The following is a 20,592-nucleotide window of genomic DNA, read 5'->3' as shown; positions in this document are numbered from 1 at the left end:
TTGTTTTTCTGCATGAGAAGATCAACGCCAATCACTATCGCAGCATTCTGGGGGATCATCTCCATCCTTTTGTCCAGACTTTATTTCCTGGGGAGCGGCCGCTTTTTCAAGACGACAACGCTCCTATCCACACTGCTGGGTCTGTCCAAACATGGTTCGAAGAACATGACGATGAAGTAGGACATCTTGAATGGCCCCCACAGTCTCCTGACTTGAACATTAAGGAACATTTGTGGGGATATTTGGAGTCCAAACTGCGTGCTCGAAGTCCGCCTCCAGCCACACTTTCGGAATTGGAGACTGCTCTGGAGGAAGAATGGCTCCATATTCCCTTAAACATTGTGCATGACCTCTGTGCGTCCATTCCACGTCGCATACAAAGTGTACTTCAGTCACAGGGTGGTCCAACCCTCTATTAATAAAGATTTTCTCTAATTTCACAGGTGTTCGTATTATTTTGCCCCCATCTGTAGATGACTTGAAAATAACAGCTTGGTAGTCTTAATAAAAGCAAAAGAAAAAAATGTTCACATTATGATCAGATCAACCAATTAGGACTCGACTTGGCCTACAATTCAAGAGATGTTAACTGGGATATAATTTGTGAGTGAAATTATTTATGCTATATGTATAATTAAAACGTTAATAAACTTAGTATACTTAGAAACAAACAGCAAAGTAGATAATACTAAAATTTAATTATTGCTATCATTTTACGCAAAAATATATACAAACATATATTTACCACAATACCATCTTTTAAATATGGGAAATGTACATCATAAAGATACATAATTAAAAATTATTATAAAAATTCTTGAAGATATGATTTCTTTCCTCCTTTTTATTCCCGTCCTTTATCTATTCGAAGTTCTTCTTTCAACGTTATTCACTCCCATCTCAAAGTTAATTTCAGAATCTTACTGCAACAAAAACATACCGTTACAAAATATGCTATAAATTATAATAGTATGTGTGTTAAGTAAGTTGTTGGCAGTTTTTGATTCATACATTTATGACAAAACAGCTAAATGGCTTTTTCTTTTCAAGTCGGAAACATTTGAACATTGTACGGTACGTGGTATCATATAGTATTTTCGTTATTTTACGTCGCTTTTTTGCTGTCTCTGTCTCTCTCTCTCTCTCTCTCTCTCTCTCTTTCTCTCTCTCTCTCTCTCTCTCTCTCTCTGTCTCTCTCTCTCTTGCCCTTATCTATCTTGTTTGTCGGTTTCTCTCTCTTCTTGGTTCTTTCTTTCTCGTGCTTTAATTTTTCATCGTTCTGACAGCTATGTATAATTGAAACATCATATTGGCTTTATAAAGATCTTGTAAATTGTGAATTAAGTAATGCTGTCGCCTTTTAATCAAGGGGTCCAGGGTTCGTTTCCTGGTTAGCCAAAAATTCCCAATGGTTCATATCCCACTTGAAAACTGTAGTTCAAGTGTCTTAATGAAAGGTGATCTTGCAAGAAACGTGTTGCAAATACGCTGTATGAAGAAATGAACTGCATGTTAGACCTGTGACGTGCGGTGATTTCGACACTTGGGGCAGCAATCCGTGGCGTGCCCAAAGGAGGTTGGTGTGGGTCATAACCCCCTCCCCCCTTTAAGGCTCAGTATTCCTAAAAGTACAACGTTAAAGAAAGGAAAAGATTGCAAAATGAGAAAGGACTACTGAGAAGAAGTACACGTTAATTCCACCTCCTTTCGAAAATCCAAAACATGTTGATTTGACTAGTAAGCCAGAGATCGCGACCTGAGCATGGGTGTTCTTTGTGTGTGTCCCTTCATCAATTGTATCGTATCATCATCACGATTAGCCAAAAGTGGAGAGAAAGCGAAGTAAAACTAACCAAATCAAACAATCAATCAATGATTTGATTTGATTTATGCTACTTAGCGTCGCTGGCACATTTGATTAATCGCGAAGATGATACAATACAATTAATGAAGAGACAAACACAAATAACACCCATGCCGAGGTCTGGGTTCGATCCTGGAACTCCTAGTGTCGTAGCGTGCAGTGATAACCACTCGCTCGCGGTTGGTTGATTTGGTGTTTTAATTCCACCTTATGTATACATAAAAGCTAATCGGGAATGGACCTACAGTTTAAAGTGGGATCCGAACTACTATGTGCCTCCACAGGGTACCGATCCGGGACCACTTGCACTCCTCCACGGAGGTCGGCCGACAACAAAGATGAGTGGAAAGCTCTAACTATTCGGATATGGAAGCCGCTATATACGTAGTAGGAAGTAGGAAGCCGTTATATACGTAACTGATTGTCGCAATTTACAATAATTATACACACACAAATATATATATATAATATGTGCAGGATATATTATCTATGTTGGTGAATATAATCTTAGGTTAATTCCTATTTGAAGAAATTATTCCTTCCACATGTAAGGGTATTTCTATCATGTGCCATGATTTCGAATATTGGTACTGGATCTGGATTGAGGCCACATGTGCAAATATTACTCACATATCAATTCCTGTCTGAAAACATGATAAACCAATGGAATATGAATCTTTACAAATATGCCTGAAACAGTAGGCTATACAGTTGTTGCTATTGTTATAACTAGAGCCCGGAAGTTCAGGCATTTATTTTCGTTGAAATAGGCAGGCAAAAAGGCATTTATAATGTGGAAAATACGCACTAAAAATGAAAAAAGGCAAAATAAACCGAAAAAAATGGCTCATTTGGAAGTCGCTTACTTTTATATATAATTTCTGGCAACATGTTAAAATCTACATTGGGAAGAGCATTTCAATTTTCTCCGTCTTGATTGCACATAACTACAAGGTGTTTTTTAAGTTCTCAACATTCATTGATAGTCTTCTGTCAGAGAGAATGTTTTTCATAATAGAAAATGATCTTTCTACTTCGACAGAAGTTATTGGAGCATACATAGAACAAGCTAATGTAGCTGGACTCATTTTGGTAACAGCATTTTCATCTTTTAGAATATCACAAATTGTTTTCAATTGTTTCAAGTCCTTATTTGCACTCACTACCCGTTTGCACTTTTCCGCAACAGCTGACCCCTTTTCTCCTGGCACTTCCATCATCTGCTGCATAGATTCCTCGAAGATTTTCATGGATGCTACAAGAGTCTCACCTCTTTTTTCTAGCTTTGTAATTGTCTCTGGCAATGCACCATAATGTGCAAAAATAAACGACAGTTCATTCTTCAGTTCTGAATAGCACAGGAGTTTTTCACTTCACGAATTGAAGCCGCTTCATTTTCTGGATGAGCATCGATCACCTCACTAATTTTTTCAAGGTTGTTAGCATAATATATAGCTGCTGATATCCAGGTTCCCCATCTTGTCAAGACTGGTTGCGGAGGAAAACTAAGCTCAGGCGTAACTTCCTGAAATTTTCGGGTTCGAGAGGGAGATTTCAGAAGTATCTTCTTTGTGTTTGAAATCAACCTCTCCAATTCAGCAGTCAATCATGCACAAGGAAATGTTAACCGAAAGGCAATATCCTAACTCAGCATGAAATACTTTTTCTCACACTTTTCTCCTTCAGCAATGTTGAAACATGCGTGAGTTCAATATTACTTAAATAAGGCGAAAATTATTCACGTAATAAACGGAAGAAAAATAAATGCCAACATTTTTTTAAAAAAAAAAAAATGGTAAAATTTCATTGAAAAAGGCAAAAAAAAAGCATTATAATTAAAAATAGGCAGTGCCCAAATAGGCAAAATAGGCAAAATGAAAAGGCTTCTAAAACATTCGAAACAACATAAAAAACGTATATCCGGAAAAATTTTATCAATATATGCAGTAAATAAAAAGAGGCATTTTGCCAAACTTCCGGGCTCTAGTTATAACTACCATAAAACAATTTAAAGCATTATATAGTAAATGCATGTTTTAGAAAATATGTGAATGTTAAATGAAAAGGAACTAAAGTTTTCTCCCTAACATATAAGCAATAGATAAAACTTGTATTCTTATAATTACCAGTGTACCAGTTAACTTAGTATAACTAAAGCATAAAAAATATGTTTGCTTGTTCTACCCACCTTTCTCATAGCTCCAGAAGAAGGTTAGAAAAACTCATTTGGTGTCTGTAAGATGACCAAAAAAAAGACGTTAATTCAAAGTGGAATCTACCGAACATAAACTCCAATAAATCTTTATATTCTAACTCGTTTTAAGGTGATCATGCGTTTCTTTAATGCAATCTTACATCAAGGTTAACTTCTAACATTTAGTAAATAGCCAGAATATAACTAACATTGACTGATAATCTTCTTATAAGAAAACCCTGAATGTTTGTTGTATGAAAGAGATGGGGAAATAAGCACTCTCAATAAAAGAGGGTGCCTTGATTGATTGATTTAGTTTATTTAACGTCTCATTTTGCAAATTTTTGCTAATCGCGACGATGGAGGTGAATGGTGATAAGATGAAATGAATGAAGGGACGATCACAAACATACAGACCGCACACAACACAAGCCCCACAGAGGATTCTACTGCCTGTGAGGCCAGACGCCAGAACCTCGTTAGCCTACAAATGCAGCCCAGGGTGTGCTACATGGATATGAGGTTGACAGTTAAGTGTCCTCTGAAAGGGTCACCCCTTACAACCCCCTTTCCAAAAAGGGTGTCATCTTGTATTTCCATACGAAAATTCTTGGACATCGTACGATGGGTGAAGGCTATATCATATCTGTGTGTCAAATATATTACTTTTCATAAATACGTTGTTCATATGAATTATGAAAATAAAAGTTTATTGTCGTACAATGACCCGAGCAGGGATTCAAAACCAGACCTGGGCTCGAATCCAGCCGGGGCATGGGTGTTCTTTGTGAGTGTCCCTTCATCAATTTCATCATATCATCACTCATCCTCATCGTCGCAATTAACCAAAAGTGGCAGAGAAGCGACGCAAATAACAAAAATCAAGAAATCATAATACAATGACGTACTCATTATATTATAACTATATGAAGACATGTAGTGGTGGTGGATGAAGCGCATGAAGGTCCAAGTTTTTTAAAAATAAATATACTGTTGCAACTCTGGTACTTGTTAAGGGGGTGATAGGTTTTCGTTTTCGCCGGGGTGTTTGTAATCCGTCCAGGAATCTTGGGTATTCAGTGGCGGTGGTTCTGGCGCCTGTGAAGGGGGTTGTGGATGGGTTGCTGGGGAGGCGTCAGGGTTGTCGGTGTTTGGGGGAGCAATAGCTGTTGCCAGTGATCTTTGATCGAGGGATTAGTTTAATTCTGCATGGAGAAACTCGTTCATCCGGTGGGGGGTTAATGTTGTATTGGGATAAACAACGATGTGATTAGTTAGGCTTTCAGTCTTGGGGGCGGTTATTAGTGGGGAGCGTTAGTGATTGGGGATAGCTTACATTAAATGTTATAGAGACGTGGAAGTTGAGGGAGGTAGAGCTTTTATAGCAATGATTGTGTGAGTAGTAATTGGGGGATGAGAAAAAAATATCATGGAATGCTTATATCTTCGACAGGGGTGGAGTGGGAGTGTCTCAAGTCGAAGGTAATGAGATTAATTGAAGTTGCCATGCATCTACACCATGTTGCGTGACCTATAGATGCGAACTGAGATCGCGGGTCACCTAGGAATGTAGCTCAAAGGTACAGCGATTTGGAAACTGAATGGTGCCGTCGGTCTCACCGGCGGGAGGAAGTAGTTATGAGGTAAATTGGGTGAACACTCTCTCGTACTACTTACTTGGCCCAAACTGCCGCTGGCTGACTAGTTCGTCGATAGCACCCTTGGCTATGTTGATGATCGTGAATCCGAACGACACCCCACGTGCCTGGTAATGTGGCTGGAACAAGACTGTCCGTTTCCCCAAAGACTGGGTCTTTTATTCACAATTACAAACGACACTTACGTGTCGTTCTTGCAGTTTTTATCTCCTTCTTTAATACCGGGTTGCACTCCTCTATCAGGAAGACGAACCCGGTAGTGTCGAAGGAATTTCCCTTGTTTAGCCAGCGGCATGCATGATGTTGTTTGTTTGAATGGGTCAGCGTACTGTACAGAGAGAGCGATGTATTTCATGATTTTCGAGGTTCACTCATTTTCCCTCATCAATACATATTATGATGACATTTGGTACAGTTCCGTAGAGTAACCATAAAATTGAGGTCTTGGCTTCCCAGATGGCGAAGTTGTAACGCCTTCGCTTTGTAATTAAGGGGTTCGATAGCCGACCGAGGCACATAGTGGTTCGGATCCCACTTTAAACTGTGTGTATAGTCCCAATTAGCCTATCTGTGCATAAAGGTGGACATGAAACAATACCTCAAACAAACGAGATGGTCTCTACTCGCCTTATCCATGCTTCTTACTTTCGTCCAGCAAGGAGGCTGTCTTCGCCGATATGTATAGAGTCCGGCTGATCTTCATGTAGACCAAATCTTTGATGGCTTTCACCGTGTAGTCGGGAACGTATGCATGGGCTATCGAAGCCCTAGGGGCTTTGGCTCCTTTGAGAGGCGGTGGATCAGCTATAGTCGGAGAAAAAACATTAATCAATTTATAAATCATTCTAGGAATTTATATGCAGGGTTATTAAATGTCCAGGAATTGTAAATGAATTCAATTCCGGTCCGGGAGAGAAATTCAGCAAACGTAAATGGATTCTGCACCACAAAGAACTTCTTCATCTTTCAAGTATTGCAATTCGGTTCCGGAACCTTTCTCCAGAATCAATTTATAATAAATACGGTCCAATTTCGGAATTGAAATGAAACAATGCCCAACTTGGACCGAATTTAAATTGTGCGAGAAAAAAGATTCCGGTTCTGTTACGGAACCCAATAGAATCCATTAGAACTTATGGATTCCTGGACCTATAACAACCCTGTTTGTGTGTAATAAAAATACAACATGCAACTTCACTAGAAAAATATACATTCAGTTGGGGGAAACTTATGTTGACCTGTGAGGTTATAATGTGTCTGTGCAGTGGGTTGCGTATTGAAATTACTATCCATGTAAGGGTGATGGGTTATGATTAGAATCCAGATTCCTTGGCACTAATACTGGTCACGTAGGTAGGCAAAAAGATTGGAAAATAGGCACGAAAAATTATAAAAGGTATACAGTTAGGCATTCACTTTCAATGTTAACAATGAAAGGCCTCAATTTCAAATTCTCACATTCAAATTTAATACTTCTGTAATATTAACTTCTGTAATTTCATAATGCATGCAGTGGATTGCATAATATGATTAAAATATTTGATATTGATTAAAACATAAAAACTTGGTAGCCTGATCATGTCAAGCAATCAGCCGTTCCTCGGAATGACGCCAGCTTCAAGTAACAAGCTTTACCCTATCAGGGCTTCAACACTCGAAACACGGCTCTGGGTCCGCCCCTGTTTGTTGTATTCCATCATCTGTACCTTAAGGACTTCGTTTGAATGTAGTTTTCTCAATATACGATGCATTGGACCCAGAGTGGGAGGGAGATAAGCATAAAGCGAGAGTTATAGAGAGGAAGAGAAAGTAAGGCACGAGAGATGAGAGAAAGAGAAATTTGAAGAAAAAGGGAGAAAAGCTAATGTTGGACGGAATGAGTAGAAAAGTAGGGAAAAACCTTAGAGTATAGAAGGAATAGAGAGAGCGTGTGTGACGTCAGCTGAAGCCAAAGTAGTTTGCGGCGGCCGCCATGTTGCGATGTGCCACCCGCCTGTTGCGTCTATTTGTTAACATTCAGCGAGAGGGAATTTTGTCGTGAAAAATAAGAATGCTTGTTATGCTTCGTTATGGTTAAATCCTCGGAAACAATAATACGAAGTTCTTAATAACTAATAGTTTTTCTTGTACGTACGCATTGCTTTAAAATTTAATGTAACAGAAAACATCAAGAGACTTTGTGAAAACAATGATGACTTTGAATTACCTGACATGACAGGCTGCACAAGCCTACGTTCGATCGGTGAAATCCTCAACCGACACGTGTCGCCTGTCGCTTTGGTGTGAATTCTCCTTTAGACTGAAGGGGCCCATGTCGCTTGTCGCTTGCCACTCCGGTGTGAATTCTCAGGGGATCGCGCGACACATGCCGCTTGGGAACGAGTCAATCAACAGCAACGTTTCAAAACATAGAGGCGTGACAGGTCGCACTAACCTGCCTTCGATTAGTGAAATCCTTAAGTTACACATGCCGCGTGTCACTTCGGTGTAAAATCTCCATAAAGGCAAGCATTCACCGTGCATGCGCTACAAATAAACCGAGGCGTCACGATAAATGCTATTGGGAAGTCGGACCAGTCTGAGTGACACATGCAGCTTGCCGTGTCGCTTTGGTTCGAAAAGTTGCATTCATTTCAGAGGGTTCGCTTCCAAAGGGCACGTGTTGCTTGTTGCTTCGGTCTGAATAGAGAAATTTCATAGCGATACATGCCGCTTTGAGGATTTCGCCAATACAGCCTTGTGCAGTCTGTCTTGCCGCGAAGGCAGATGTAACCGTTGGCTGGCTCGTTTCGAAGCGACATGAGTCGCGTGCACATTCGATCTGAAAACTTCATTATTTGACCCGACAAGCTACACGGGCCCCTTCAGTCAGAAGGAAAAAAAAATTAACCGTGCATGCGCCACCAACAAACCGAGGCGACGCGATGGACTGTATTAAGAAAACGGCCCAGTCCGAGCGACAAGTGCAGCTTGGCGTGTCGCTTCGGTTCGGAAGGTCTTATTTATTTCTGATGGTTGGTTTCCAATCGACACGTGTCTCTTTTTCCATGTCTGAAGTATCTTTGTTCGTTCAATGAATTTACATTCCACAAAGTTCTCAACACGTATAAACATTTGCAATAGTTATTTTTAGGAAACTTGCGAACGATTCTTGCCATTCCGATATATCACAATTTTGAATTAAAAAAATTATACATAGCGTTAATAATAATATCACTAATAAAATCACAACAGAAATGCGTGTATAATAAACGTAAATATGTTGTAAGCATGTTTATCTGAGAACCTCTCAATTCCTTCTTTTTTTTAAAAAAAAACAACATTTCTTGCCACTTCTATTGTTGCATCCGAAAGCTGCTCACAGAGGCATAGCTTCTTATTTATTATCTACTCGCAGTGTCACTGAAATGTACAGATAGTATGCACTATAAACGAACATTCCACGCTCAAAACCCTACTTCCTCCACTGTTACAGCAACTGTGGCACATCCCAAAATTGCGGTTTTACCTCACCTCCTTCCCCTCACGGCTTCATTCCCTTCGCCCAGAAAACACGCTTGGGTTCTCTGTATACTCTAAGGAAAAAACTAAAGACAGAAATGAGAGAAAGAGAAAATTGAAGATAAAGAGAGAAGAGGGAGGACGCGAGTGAGTGAGAAAAAATAAATCAACACACACACACACACACACACACACACACACACACACACAGACAGAGAGAGAGAGAGAGACCGAGAGAGAGAAGGAAAGACAAGATACAGGGAGCGAGCAAGAAAGAGGGAAGGAGAGGAACACAAAACTGATCAAGAAAGAGATACTTAAAAAAAAGAGGAGAACTAAAAGCGAGCAAAGAGAGAGAGAAAGAACTAAACCATCATCAAGAAAAGAGAAAGAAGGGTTAAAGAAGAAAGCAAGTTAGTGAGAAAAATAATTACACGATCGAGCAACCCGATACAACTCTAGAAAATATTCGAGAATATAAACCGATTTGTTTTTACTCTGAATCTTTCAAACTAACGACATTTTTTCTTTGTACCGTATAAAAGCTTCCAATTCCAACTGACGGCACCTAGACCCCAGATTCTTATGTAATATCAAAGTACAAAATATGTACATAATTATGTGACAATAATTGAAGAAATATGTACCTATATATGTATCATCAAAAGGATGTGTAGCTAAATATGTAGTATCAAAGAATATGCAATATTAATAATAATCGAGTATCCAAGCAATTTCAAGAATTCTGCTAGATATTTATTTTATTTCAACATATTCAACATAATTTTAAGTGTGTAATTTGTTCAAATTAAAATTTGTATCAAATTTATAAGTGTACATATTTAAGAAACCAATTTTGTCAACTATTAATTACTTTTCACACCGCAAATTATTGTAGAATATGTAAATGTAAGGGCAGATTGAAGAAGAATTAATGCACAAGAAACTCCAGAATCTTTCGGTAAATAACAGTTCCCGTTTTTTTTCTTCAGCCTGTTTTTCGACTTGGCAGTCAATTTTAGGTGACCGTGCATCTCATTGATTAGAAAATATGACACCACATGATCTACAAATTTTCTTCATCGTGTTTCAGAGATCGAAAATATAGAGAAAATGATCAAAAGATAGGAAACAAATTACCGAAATATGTTGTTTTTATGTAAAGTAAATTAGCAAATGTGTAAAATATGTAACATCCTGACATATATGTAAAACAAATATGTAACATAAAACTTATGCAAAAGCATGTAACTAACTAACTAACTCTCTAGCCTTCTTAAACCCGAAGGTTCATGGCTGCAGCAACACAGGCCTTCCATCTGTCCCTATCTTGTGCAAGATCTATATACTCTTTTCCATCCCTACCGATTTCCCTTAGGTCCATCTCAAGTATTTGCACTGTGGGGACGCCTTTGGTCTTTCAGCTATCGGATTGGTACACATTAAGCACATAGAAGTTCTATGAAACACCACTAGATGATCTGAAAACCAAGATGGTGCAGCCCATGGAGCCAGCTAAAGTTTGAGGTGTGATTGACCTTTTGTTCTTGAAAGAAAAAAATGCAAAAGAAATCCACAATGAACTTATGGCTGTGTACATCATATGACACAGTGGTAAGGTGCATAGAAGGTTTCAGTGATGCATCAAGTCTGCAAGATGAAGAATGCGGGTGGCAACCTTCTTGGAGGAACCAAAATTGTGAGGAAAGTGGAGTCCCTCATGCTTGCTGACTGCTGCAGCCGCCGTAAGCAAGGTGAACATTCTGCTCAGGAGACTGTGACTCATGCAGGTACTTTGGGTTTCGAAATTCTCCGTTACCCTCTATATTTCCTGGATTTTGCACCCAGTGACTTTTTACTCTTTCCAGAAATGAAGAAGCCTCTGCAGCAGAAGCATTTCGATGATGATGATGACAACATCATTTCTGTGGTAAATTACTTCCTGGACAGTGAGACACATGACTTTTTCAGCAATGGCATCTGCAAGTTGGTACATGATGGGAGTTGTGTCACTCTGGGTGGAGTTTTTGTGAATAAAGACATTCATTCAAAAAATCTCATGTGCATTACTGTATTCTTTCTTGGCAATAATTATTACTTTATGAATGTCCCTCGTACAGATGTATTCTATCATCAGCCCTTGGTTTGCAAATGCACCTTGTAAATTTCTTACTTAATGTTATTCCAAGGTAGCAAGTATGTTTTCAACTTTGTCACATTGATGCAATATATTAAGTGCCAATTTGCACCATTTCATCCTTCCAGTTTTGAACACTGATACATATATTTTTTTCTTTTTCTTTCAGATCCTGGTAAGCCATGTCTTTTTTGCCAGTTGGTGTAAGTGTATCAACACATGGAGGCGTTGCTAGCAATGCTTCTCGCCTTTCCTATAACAGGATATTGGGTTTACCGGAAGAATTTGAAGACAAGCGCCGTTTTGCATTGGTGTATTTGTTCACAAGAGCAGTGCAAGGTTTGGAGAATGCCACCTCAACAGAATTTCAACATTGGATTTTGGTGCTTGACTTTGGTAATGGCAGTTACAGAACAATAGAAGGTAAGTAAGTATTTGCTGTTTATTTTTAGTAGACACGTTTTTTTTGTATTTTTGTATTTTCATATTAGATACTGCATTCCAGTTGTTATACCACTACCACTGCGTCATCGGGGAGGCACTACATGTATATGAATATGGCATATGTATAAAAGTAAATGTATATACTTCATAATATTGTGCGCTTGCTTCCTTGGTTGGCTAATGATCCAGGGGAAGTGGGGTGTACATAGTGAGTGTTATGTATATTTGCTTCCTTGGTTGGCTAACGATCCAGAGGAAGTGAATACATATACATACATACATATATATATATATTGATTTCATTTTGTTTCTTAAAGATAGGGCTTTTAGCAAAGGTAACTAATTAAATAAAAACAGTCATCAGTAACAAAATGTGCCTCATGTGAGAAGAGTCAATAAAAACTTATGTTAGACTTTAAATTTTGAAAAAAAAAAAAAAAAATTAGAAAGAATAAAACTAAAAGAATTTAGTTGCAGTTGTGCTGTCTAGTATGTTTGCGTAGTAGTTGTGCTGTCTAGTATGTTTGTTTTGCGTAGTAGTAATTTGTTTGTGTTTGTCTTGTGTAGTAGTTGTGGTGTGTTTGTGTTTATATTGTGTTATAGTTGTGATGTGTTTGTGTATGTCTTGTGTAGTAGTTGTGCTCTCTAATGTGTTTGTGTTTGTCTTCTGTAGTAGTTCCTCCATTCATATTGGGGGTTAGGCGTAGAGCTGACAACTCTGCACTGTAAAAAGCATGTTAGTTATATAATTCGTTGACATTTTCCTGTTCAAGGTACGTAGCTAGAAAGGAATAGAATATGTAATTACATACAAATCCGGGCTCTATTATGAATCTGATAATTACTCCAGGACTTCAGTACCATTCCGGAAATCTAGGACTTGCAGCAACCACTTAATAATAATAATAATAATAACAAGAAAGAACTACCGCCTCCTTCCCCAGCAATAGTCAGTAATCCGTCACTTATTGAATTGATCAATAATCCTACTTACATGTAAGTGCCTGCACTCCAAAGTACGTGAAAGGTCCACACACAAACTTCATCTTGTCAGCGCCAATGGTCACCTCCGCTCTGCCTTCCAGGATTATCACAAAATAATCAGCTGGTTTACCCTTCAAATCAATAGAACCATAAATGAGAGATTAGTCTCCAGCTGAGAGAACAGACCATGTAGGATCAATCTTTTCTTATTAGGCAAGAATATAATCCCATTACTTTAATTAATGTTGTATGTTTGTACGATCACGGACATTTCTGTGTTGTAAACCCCATTGGCTTCCAATGGGAACATTACAACTCAGAAGCAGTAATTGGGTGCCAAAACTGGGGTTTACTTTTTCTTGGTAGACATGGCTTAGTATTAAGAGGCCATAGTGTAGGGGCAAAAGTGGTAAAAATAGGGGCAACTGCTCCCCACGCCCCTCCTTAATCGCCGCTCAGAAGTGAATGTTAATGCCTTGAAAGTAGGAATGGACGATATCGGAAATTTGATGTTGCGATATATCGTCAAGAAAATATCGTCACAGAATACGATAGGTTATTTTTTTCAGTATCGTGATATCAGCGATATAACGTCTCCACGATATATATAGCCAAATATCGTGACGATATATCGTCTAGTTGATATCGCCAGGACGATAATTTTTTCAATATCGTCTGGACGATATATCGCCCAAGGGTATTGCTTAGCTGTGGGCTGGTAGTTTGGGGAGGCAGACCTTTTACAATGGCATGAATCAGAATGTAAAACGGAGAACAAATTGAAGTGAAAATTGTGAAAACAACAGAAATGCTAGGGAAGAATATTTTGTAGTGACCAAGGAAGGCTCCACCGTGTTAGAAAAGCCAGAGTCAACGCTTAGAAGAGTCTCTGAAAAGTTGGTATAAAGAACCAAATACAGTCACAAATTTTTGTAGGCGGTTCTGGCCATTGATGGAGTTTATTATTGTATTTCAAACATAGTTAGTGTACTTTAATGCATAGTTACTAAATTTTGATATTAGGTTTTTCCACATCTCGTTCAAGAAAAAGCTTTTAGATGTGAGAGGTAAAACAACGATTGACCTCTCACAAAAAAAATCAATTTTTTGGAATTTAAAACTGTTGAACCATTCATTCTTTGGATTAAAATGGTAGATACTTTTAAAACCATAACCTGGTTCCTGTATTTTACACTCAATTTTTCTATCTAACGTGATTTTTGCATTGGTTATTCTATTTAAAGACTAACTAACTGACTTTATTTCTGTTATTAACAATAAAAATAACAAGTTTTCTGCTTCTTGTAACTTGAAATGAAATATGCCAATTTCCAGGGGAGTTGGTGTCGACAGACCGACGCCCATGAATACAGTGATGAATGTGCAGACAATTCAATTCATCATAAATCAATCACCACTGATCAGTTACAAAGAACGGTCGTATGTATGTTTACTAGCGCCTTTACGAAAATCCTACGAGATGCCTTTAACTACTAAATACGTGAGTTGACGAATTCCAACACTCACTCACCTCTTGATAAATATAAATTTCTGATCCTGCAGTTTTCTCGTTTTTTATTTTTACCTGGCGAAAGACGTCCTGCTTCATGAGTCTCGTAAGAAAGGCTTCTTGCATTTGATCAGGTTTAAAAGGGTGCACAGCTGAAAATACAGATATGAATGAGAGTGACAGATCTGGGGGGGGGGAGTAATTATTGATGGGAATATACAGTGTGGTACTTGTAAGAGCAGCCCAAGGTTGAATCTCGCTCTGTAGTAAATAGAGTCCGTGTTGCTTGCGCCGAGGCTTCTTATCGGTTCATTTCCGCCGCGACATGTCAAGACCTTCCTTGGTGGGTTTTCCCACAATCCAGAGTGCCATCACCGCCGCGCGCATGTGTGTTTATGACGTTGCCCAGCTCCAGCTGTTTTCATCTTCGATTGAATAGGAAGGTGATTGGTAAATTAATGTAAGATGAAAGTATATATGAGGGATATACATTGGGAAAATAGTATTTATATAAAACTGAGACCTGAGAGAGACGACAAGATGGCTGAGAATATGGAAATGATAGAAACAACGCGTGCAATGCCTTCGAGCATTGGCATACCTACAAGAATTCAAATAACGTTTGTATTGTTGTTGTGCAAGTGTATCGAAATATTGTGTTTATATATACGTAGCTATTACGTATATAATGTTTGCAAAAAATTACACTGTATTTATAATGTTTTTGACGATTTTATGTAGTGTATAATAATTAAGTAATAGACTGGCACATTTATGTTGCTTCCAAAGTGTACATTTACGTAGTACTTGTAGAATGCTTTCAATATTTTAACAATACTGTATTTACAATGTTTTTTTGACGATTAACGATAAATGATTAATAGTTAATAGGCTCATACTGATTTATGTATTTTCTGTTGTGGAATAAAATTGATACAAGTAATCCTGTGTAACGTCTTTTGAAATAAGTAACGAAAAGTCATAGTTGACTCTCTGGATAGGTTTAACATTTCAGTGTAAACACAGCTGTACATCGTCATAAAGACACGTTTGATTTTATGTTTTAAGTCCACTTTATGCACTATGCACCATGTGGCCATAAACACACGTGCGCGCGGCGGTGATGACACTCTGGTTTGTGGGAAAACCAGCCAAGGAAGGTCTTGACATATGTTACGGCGGAAATGAACCGATAAGAAGCCTCGGCGCATACGACACGACACCTAGTAAATAAAAATACTTTTCTATTATATTCTATTCTAAAAAGGAATAGGATTAAGTGACTTCTTTCCAAGCATAGTGAGGACAACACTATAATTTACGATTTTTCACGGAGCATGGTCAGTCGGCTCCCACGTAGCCAAATAGTTAACGCTCTCACCATTGGTGCGAGCTGTCACTGGTTCGATTCTCGGCGGGAGTCTCCGAACTTCCGGCCTTTGCTCAGTGTCGTGAGAAGTAACAGGGCCTCCCTGATGGTAACGTCGTCGCTTTGCAATGAAGGGGTCCCTGGTTCGATACCCGGTGGAGGTATATATATATGCAACTAATGCAACCCACCAACTCCTTGTGTTAAGTTGGGTTGCCTTGTGTAAAATATCATTGTACTGAAAATTTTGGTGAATTATTTACACACAAACAAAAAATCTGGCAAAAGGCTACTCACTCGTACTCAGGTATTGGAACGTAGCCAGCGACATCTGTGGAGAAATTCCGATCATTTGATTCGACTTCTTTTCAGCAATTTCGCTGAAGACTGATTTTAAAGGATGGATTCTTCTCCTTGCATGATTGTCTTCTGTAAAGATCAAGAAGTGTCAGTTTCCTTATGTTGTAATATTGTATAACAAAACAAGTATTCTCCTCTGTTTCAATCTGGGCGATCTGTCTTTGTTTTGTCTGCGGATGAACTTGGGAAAAGGTGAATTATGGTGACGCCGTGATAAATTTTGCAGCCAATTTCCACCAAACTTTAGGAAAACAGGCTTATTTTATAGTTAACATGAAATATATTAAAAGAGTATGAAAACGTTAAAAGTACAATAAAAATTATAGTGTAGACCAGGGTGCGAAATCCCGGGGGCGACAGGGGGTAATTCCCTCCACCAACGATCTTGTCTAAAATTTCCCCCCCACCAAACTTTTCCGGGGGGGAGATTTTTTTTGTTATAACAACAAAAGATAAACAATTAGGTTTGAAGTCGAATATACTTTCACGGGAATAATATCGAAAACACACATAAAAAGCGAACAACGGTGCCTCGTCTCTAAAGACACTCTACCCAGCAATCCTCAGAAAACAGAAATTAGTCCGATTTGTTATTTCTTCCCCATTTCTCATCGCATTTCGTCAGATACCGCAACGTAGATAAATATATAAATAAAAAACTTCTTAGCTTTTAGATGTTTGATTTTGATTTGATTCATTTGTATTTTACTTCGCGTTTTGTGCATCTTGGCTAATTTGCGAAGATGGGGATGAGTGATGAAATGATGAAACTGATGAATGGACATTCACAAACAACCATGCCCGAGCGGGATTCGAACCCAAGACCCTTGAGCTTTTAGATTTGATTTTTATGTTGGCAACTATTATCTTATGTGTCTTCATTTTAGCCACTCCCCCTAATTAAGCAAATCATTGTTCACAGCATTAGCAGTGTAGTAATATCTTAAATTTGCAATCGAATTTTGAATGAAGGACAATATTTTATAATATAATTGAATTATTTGATAATTGACATATATATAATGACATTATATATATATTTATTGTGTGTGTGTGTCTGCTCCTTCCCTCCCACCAATTCGTAGTGATTTCGCAACCTGGTGCGGACTGTATACAGATCAAATTTACATTAGGTACCAACTGTTATTTACAAAACGACCTCAAGGCTGCAACACTAATCAAGTAAGCTTCAAGATGTCATTTTTGTTATTTTAAAGATGGCGCCTCCTAAACACACTTGCACCAGTGAAGAGGAGTTGTTTCTTGCCCTCTGTCAGCCTAAAACTTACAGGAATTACTCGTCAAATGAAAATTCAAAATTTCTGTGCATGCTTACTACACTAGCAAGTTTACTAATGGGGGAGAAAGTTCGACAATGGCCACAGTTCGCAGGCAGATGGGTGGAAAGTCCTTTGCAGTAGCTCATAAGTGTCTGCACGTGGACCCCAAAGACTTATTCTTCTTAAGATATAAAGGCACTAACTCAAGGTTGAAAATATATGTTCATCAGCAATAGGTCTGTGCTAAAATGCAACAAACTTGTGCAACCCTACATACAGAACCCTTGGAGTTACTTTGTAACAAGTAAGCATATCCATTGCCTTAAACAATACTGACTTTTTAATGAATAAAGTTTATTTTTTAAATGAGTTTTAAAAGAAAACGACCAGCGGTAAAGTAATAGTCATTCATTTCTTTTCGGTGTGGAAATTTAGAATTTCCGTGTGGGGTAAATTGCAATAACTACTCTTCAAGCATTGCGATATTACATAAATTATATACATATATACAGTTTCCAAGTGCCAAAAATTAGTGACCAGAGGGAATTCTCTCTCATACACCCTTCAAACATCACCCTGGTTCCTTTTTAAAAAGCGGAGATTCGCATATTTAAGATGCAGAAACGACGTGCTTGAATATTTTGGAAATTGCCATTTCTATGTTACAATCCTTAAGTTCTCCCCGAAATAAAATCATGAATACGCCAGTGCAAATCACACATAGGGGAGACCAGGGCAAAATGATCCCTTCCTCTAAGATATATTAAACCGCTATTTAGCATAAACATCGCAATACAATGAAGACGATTACAAGTATGTTTTGGTGCACATCTTAATTATTACTTAGAATTGGTTTGGAAATTTTAAATCGAAAATATAACATAAAGTAAAGACAAACATAAGATAATACAATATGATCCCCTGTTTATTTAGGAATGTTACAATATAAGTGCCTTGTCAAAAAGTAGAACAGAAAAACATTAATTTAGAAATAAAAAAATAAAGCAGATATAGATAGCACTTTATATATTTAACTTCGTTGGACTTGGCGTGCGTTTTCATGTGTTACCTAACCTACTCGGCGTGAATTTTCATTTTCATGTATTACCTAACCTACACAAATTACACAAATGAAGTCAAGGTTGTCGTCCACTCAAGCACATTGCTCATGAGTCCATTGTTTACACATGGTGCACATAATCAACCTTCGTCATCAACAGAACGTAAGGCAGTAAAATATGTAGCTTATTGATTCACACTTACCCCAAACGTCCGTTTCATCCACAATTTCTGCTTGGATTAGCTCCTCGATCACATCTTCCAAAGTGACCAATCCAATCGTCAGCAACTTCTCCTGGTTGTCTTCCGTGATGGTACGTTGCACAAACGCCATGTGACCTTTGCGTCCTGGAATAATACATATGTATATAATGCATTATTATTTTAAGTAATGAATTTATTATTTTTTCCCTGAAGTTACACAGCGTGAACAGATTCCCAGTATGCACGGAATTTCCATGTCATTTTCAAAACTCCATCCTGATGTCCTCCCCCAAAAATATAAACTTGCTGTTTGTAAGTCGCGGGTTAATATTTATGATGAAGTTGATGGAGAATGATTCACAAGGAAGCCAGGATTCGAAAGCGCTGTGCTAACCACTTCGCCACGGAGGTCCGCTGCAATATACTTAAAAATGCAAAGAAAGTAACATTATATTAGCATTCGCATGAAACAAAACCTGACTAGTTCTTAGTGAGGGTTTTAGGTTTCTTTCCTATTTACATTTATAAATTATATTTTAATAAGCTTTATCTACCTTAATAATCGACTTACAAATCTGCTTACAACTGTAACACAAGGCGAATTACGTAATGTAGAACTCAGTGTTCTTTTTATCTAACACTCACACCCATTTTGACAGAATGGAAATAAAAATGTACACCTTATGGTTACTCCCCTGATGACGTAAAATTCAGAAGGTCTATATATATTTTGAATGTACAGGGTGAGCAACAATTTAGGAAACTGTATCACAGCATTTACTCTGTAATTTGTTGATCACTCTGTATGAAGACTTTATTATACAGGGTGAGCAAAAGTCAGATTGCATAGTGAGACAAATACGTGCATACACACTTGCATGTGATTGATATGTAATGGTTAAAGGTACAGTAGATGTTCATCTGCTTGAATGCATTCTTCAATTCAACGCCCCGTCGCGTAAGGCTTGATTCACATCTACGCTCAAGCAACACTCAGTTCATTCTCACCTAACGCTCCGCTCACGGTCAAGGGGTATCCACACTAGAGGTCAAGCTTCACCCCGGTGAAGATACGATCAACGTGAGTCTTGTGTTGTTGGTTTCTTCACAGAGTACATAGATTTTTCTGTATAAAAAGCCTGCCGATTGTCTAACTACAATGTTTAAGAGATTTTCCACGACGGAGTTGGCTGTTGCAGCACTGGCGTTAATTAGAAGAAAATTACAAAGAAGAAAAAGAATTGCGAAAGCGGGGATTCATTGACTAGGTTGATTTACTTCGCTTTTATGCCTACCTTGACTAATCGTGAGGATGAGAATGAGTGGTAATATGATTAAATTGATGAAGGAACATAACAGTGAACATCCATGCCCTGGTGTCGTAGTACGCTGTGCTAACCACTCGGACAGGAGGTTGACTATTATAAATATAATGTTGATTATAGATGTTATACTTTTGGTTTGAAAGCGGCAAACGTTTATTTGCAACTACAATGTGCATAACTATAAATGTAAACAACTACTTTGTCGGTCAAGGATTGACATGAAAAAATTCAGGCGCATTGTTTCATATCGACATTGTTGACCATTTCTTTTATTAGAAAGTTTCCGATACAACACGTGACAACCATACATCAGGTTGTAAGCCTAGTTTCAAGGACCCGATTGTTACGCACATCCTGTGAAACGTGGCCTCCCTCGACTTAAAATAATAATAATAATAAATAAATAAATAAATAGGGAGTAATTTTGTATCCTTTTCCCTAAACGAGGAACAAGTTCATTGTTAATCTTGATTCGGGGCTAGATATCAAGAATGATTTTTCCCTTGGCAGAAAATATGACCGCCAATAGGTTAGCTTTTTGATATAAGGATTTTAATTGATGCAACGGGTTGGAAAAAGGTCGTTACAACTAGTGTTTACGGATAATATTTGTGGTTAGTCCCCTACTTAATTTTTTTTTCATTTGCTAATTGTAATTTGGTTGTCTCGGTCAGGTTTTTTTCTCTTCTCAAATTTATTTTAC

General features: G+C 38.1%; 1 protein-coding gene across 3 annotated transcripts in view; it reads right to left on the bottom strand.

Moving 5' to 3' along the window:
- Nucleotides 1-679: 679 nt before the first annotated feature.
- Nucleotides 680-20,592, bottom strand: part of LOC145984649 (unextended protein-like) — a 53,283-nt gene continuing 33,370 nt past the window's right edge. For 2 of the 3 annotated variants that reach the window (XM_083118220.1, XM_083118222.1), the window contains exons 6-12: nucleotides 18,565-18,708; nucleotides 15,959-16,090; nucleotides 14,314-14,444; nucleotides 12,793-12,913; nucleotides 6,344-6,520; nucleotides 4,053-4,097; nucleotides 680-923 (exon numbers count right to left, since the gene is read on the bottom strand). In XM_083118220.1, the coding sequence (XP_082974346.1) occupies nucleotides 6,345-6,520; nucleotides 12,793-12,913; nucleotides 14,314-14,444; nucleotides 15,959-16,090; nucleotides 18,565-18,708 (704 nt within the window). In that variant the 3' untranslated portion in view covers nucleotides 680-923; nucleotides 4,053-4,097; nucleotide 6,344. The remainder of the gene's footprint in view (nucleotides 924-4,052; nucleotides 4,098-6,343; nucleotides 6,521-12,792; nucleotides 12,914-14,313; nucleotides 14,445-15,958; nucleotides 16,091-18,564; nucleotides 18,709-20,592) is intronic. The other variant, XM_083118221.1, reaches the window with a different exon arrangement.

This window comes from Lepisma saccharinum, chromosome 1 (genome assembly GCF_977018435.1).
Source record: "Lepisma saccharinum chromosome 1, izLepSacc3.1, whole genome shotgun sequence".
Lineage (NCBI taxonomy): Eukaryota > Metazoa > Arthropoda > Insecta > Zygentoma > Lepismatidae > Lepisma > Lepisma saccharinum.
This window is presented reverse-complemented; position numbering and strand designations above follow the sequence as displayed.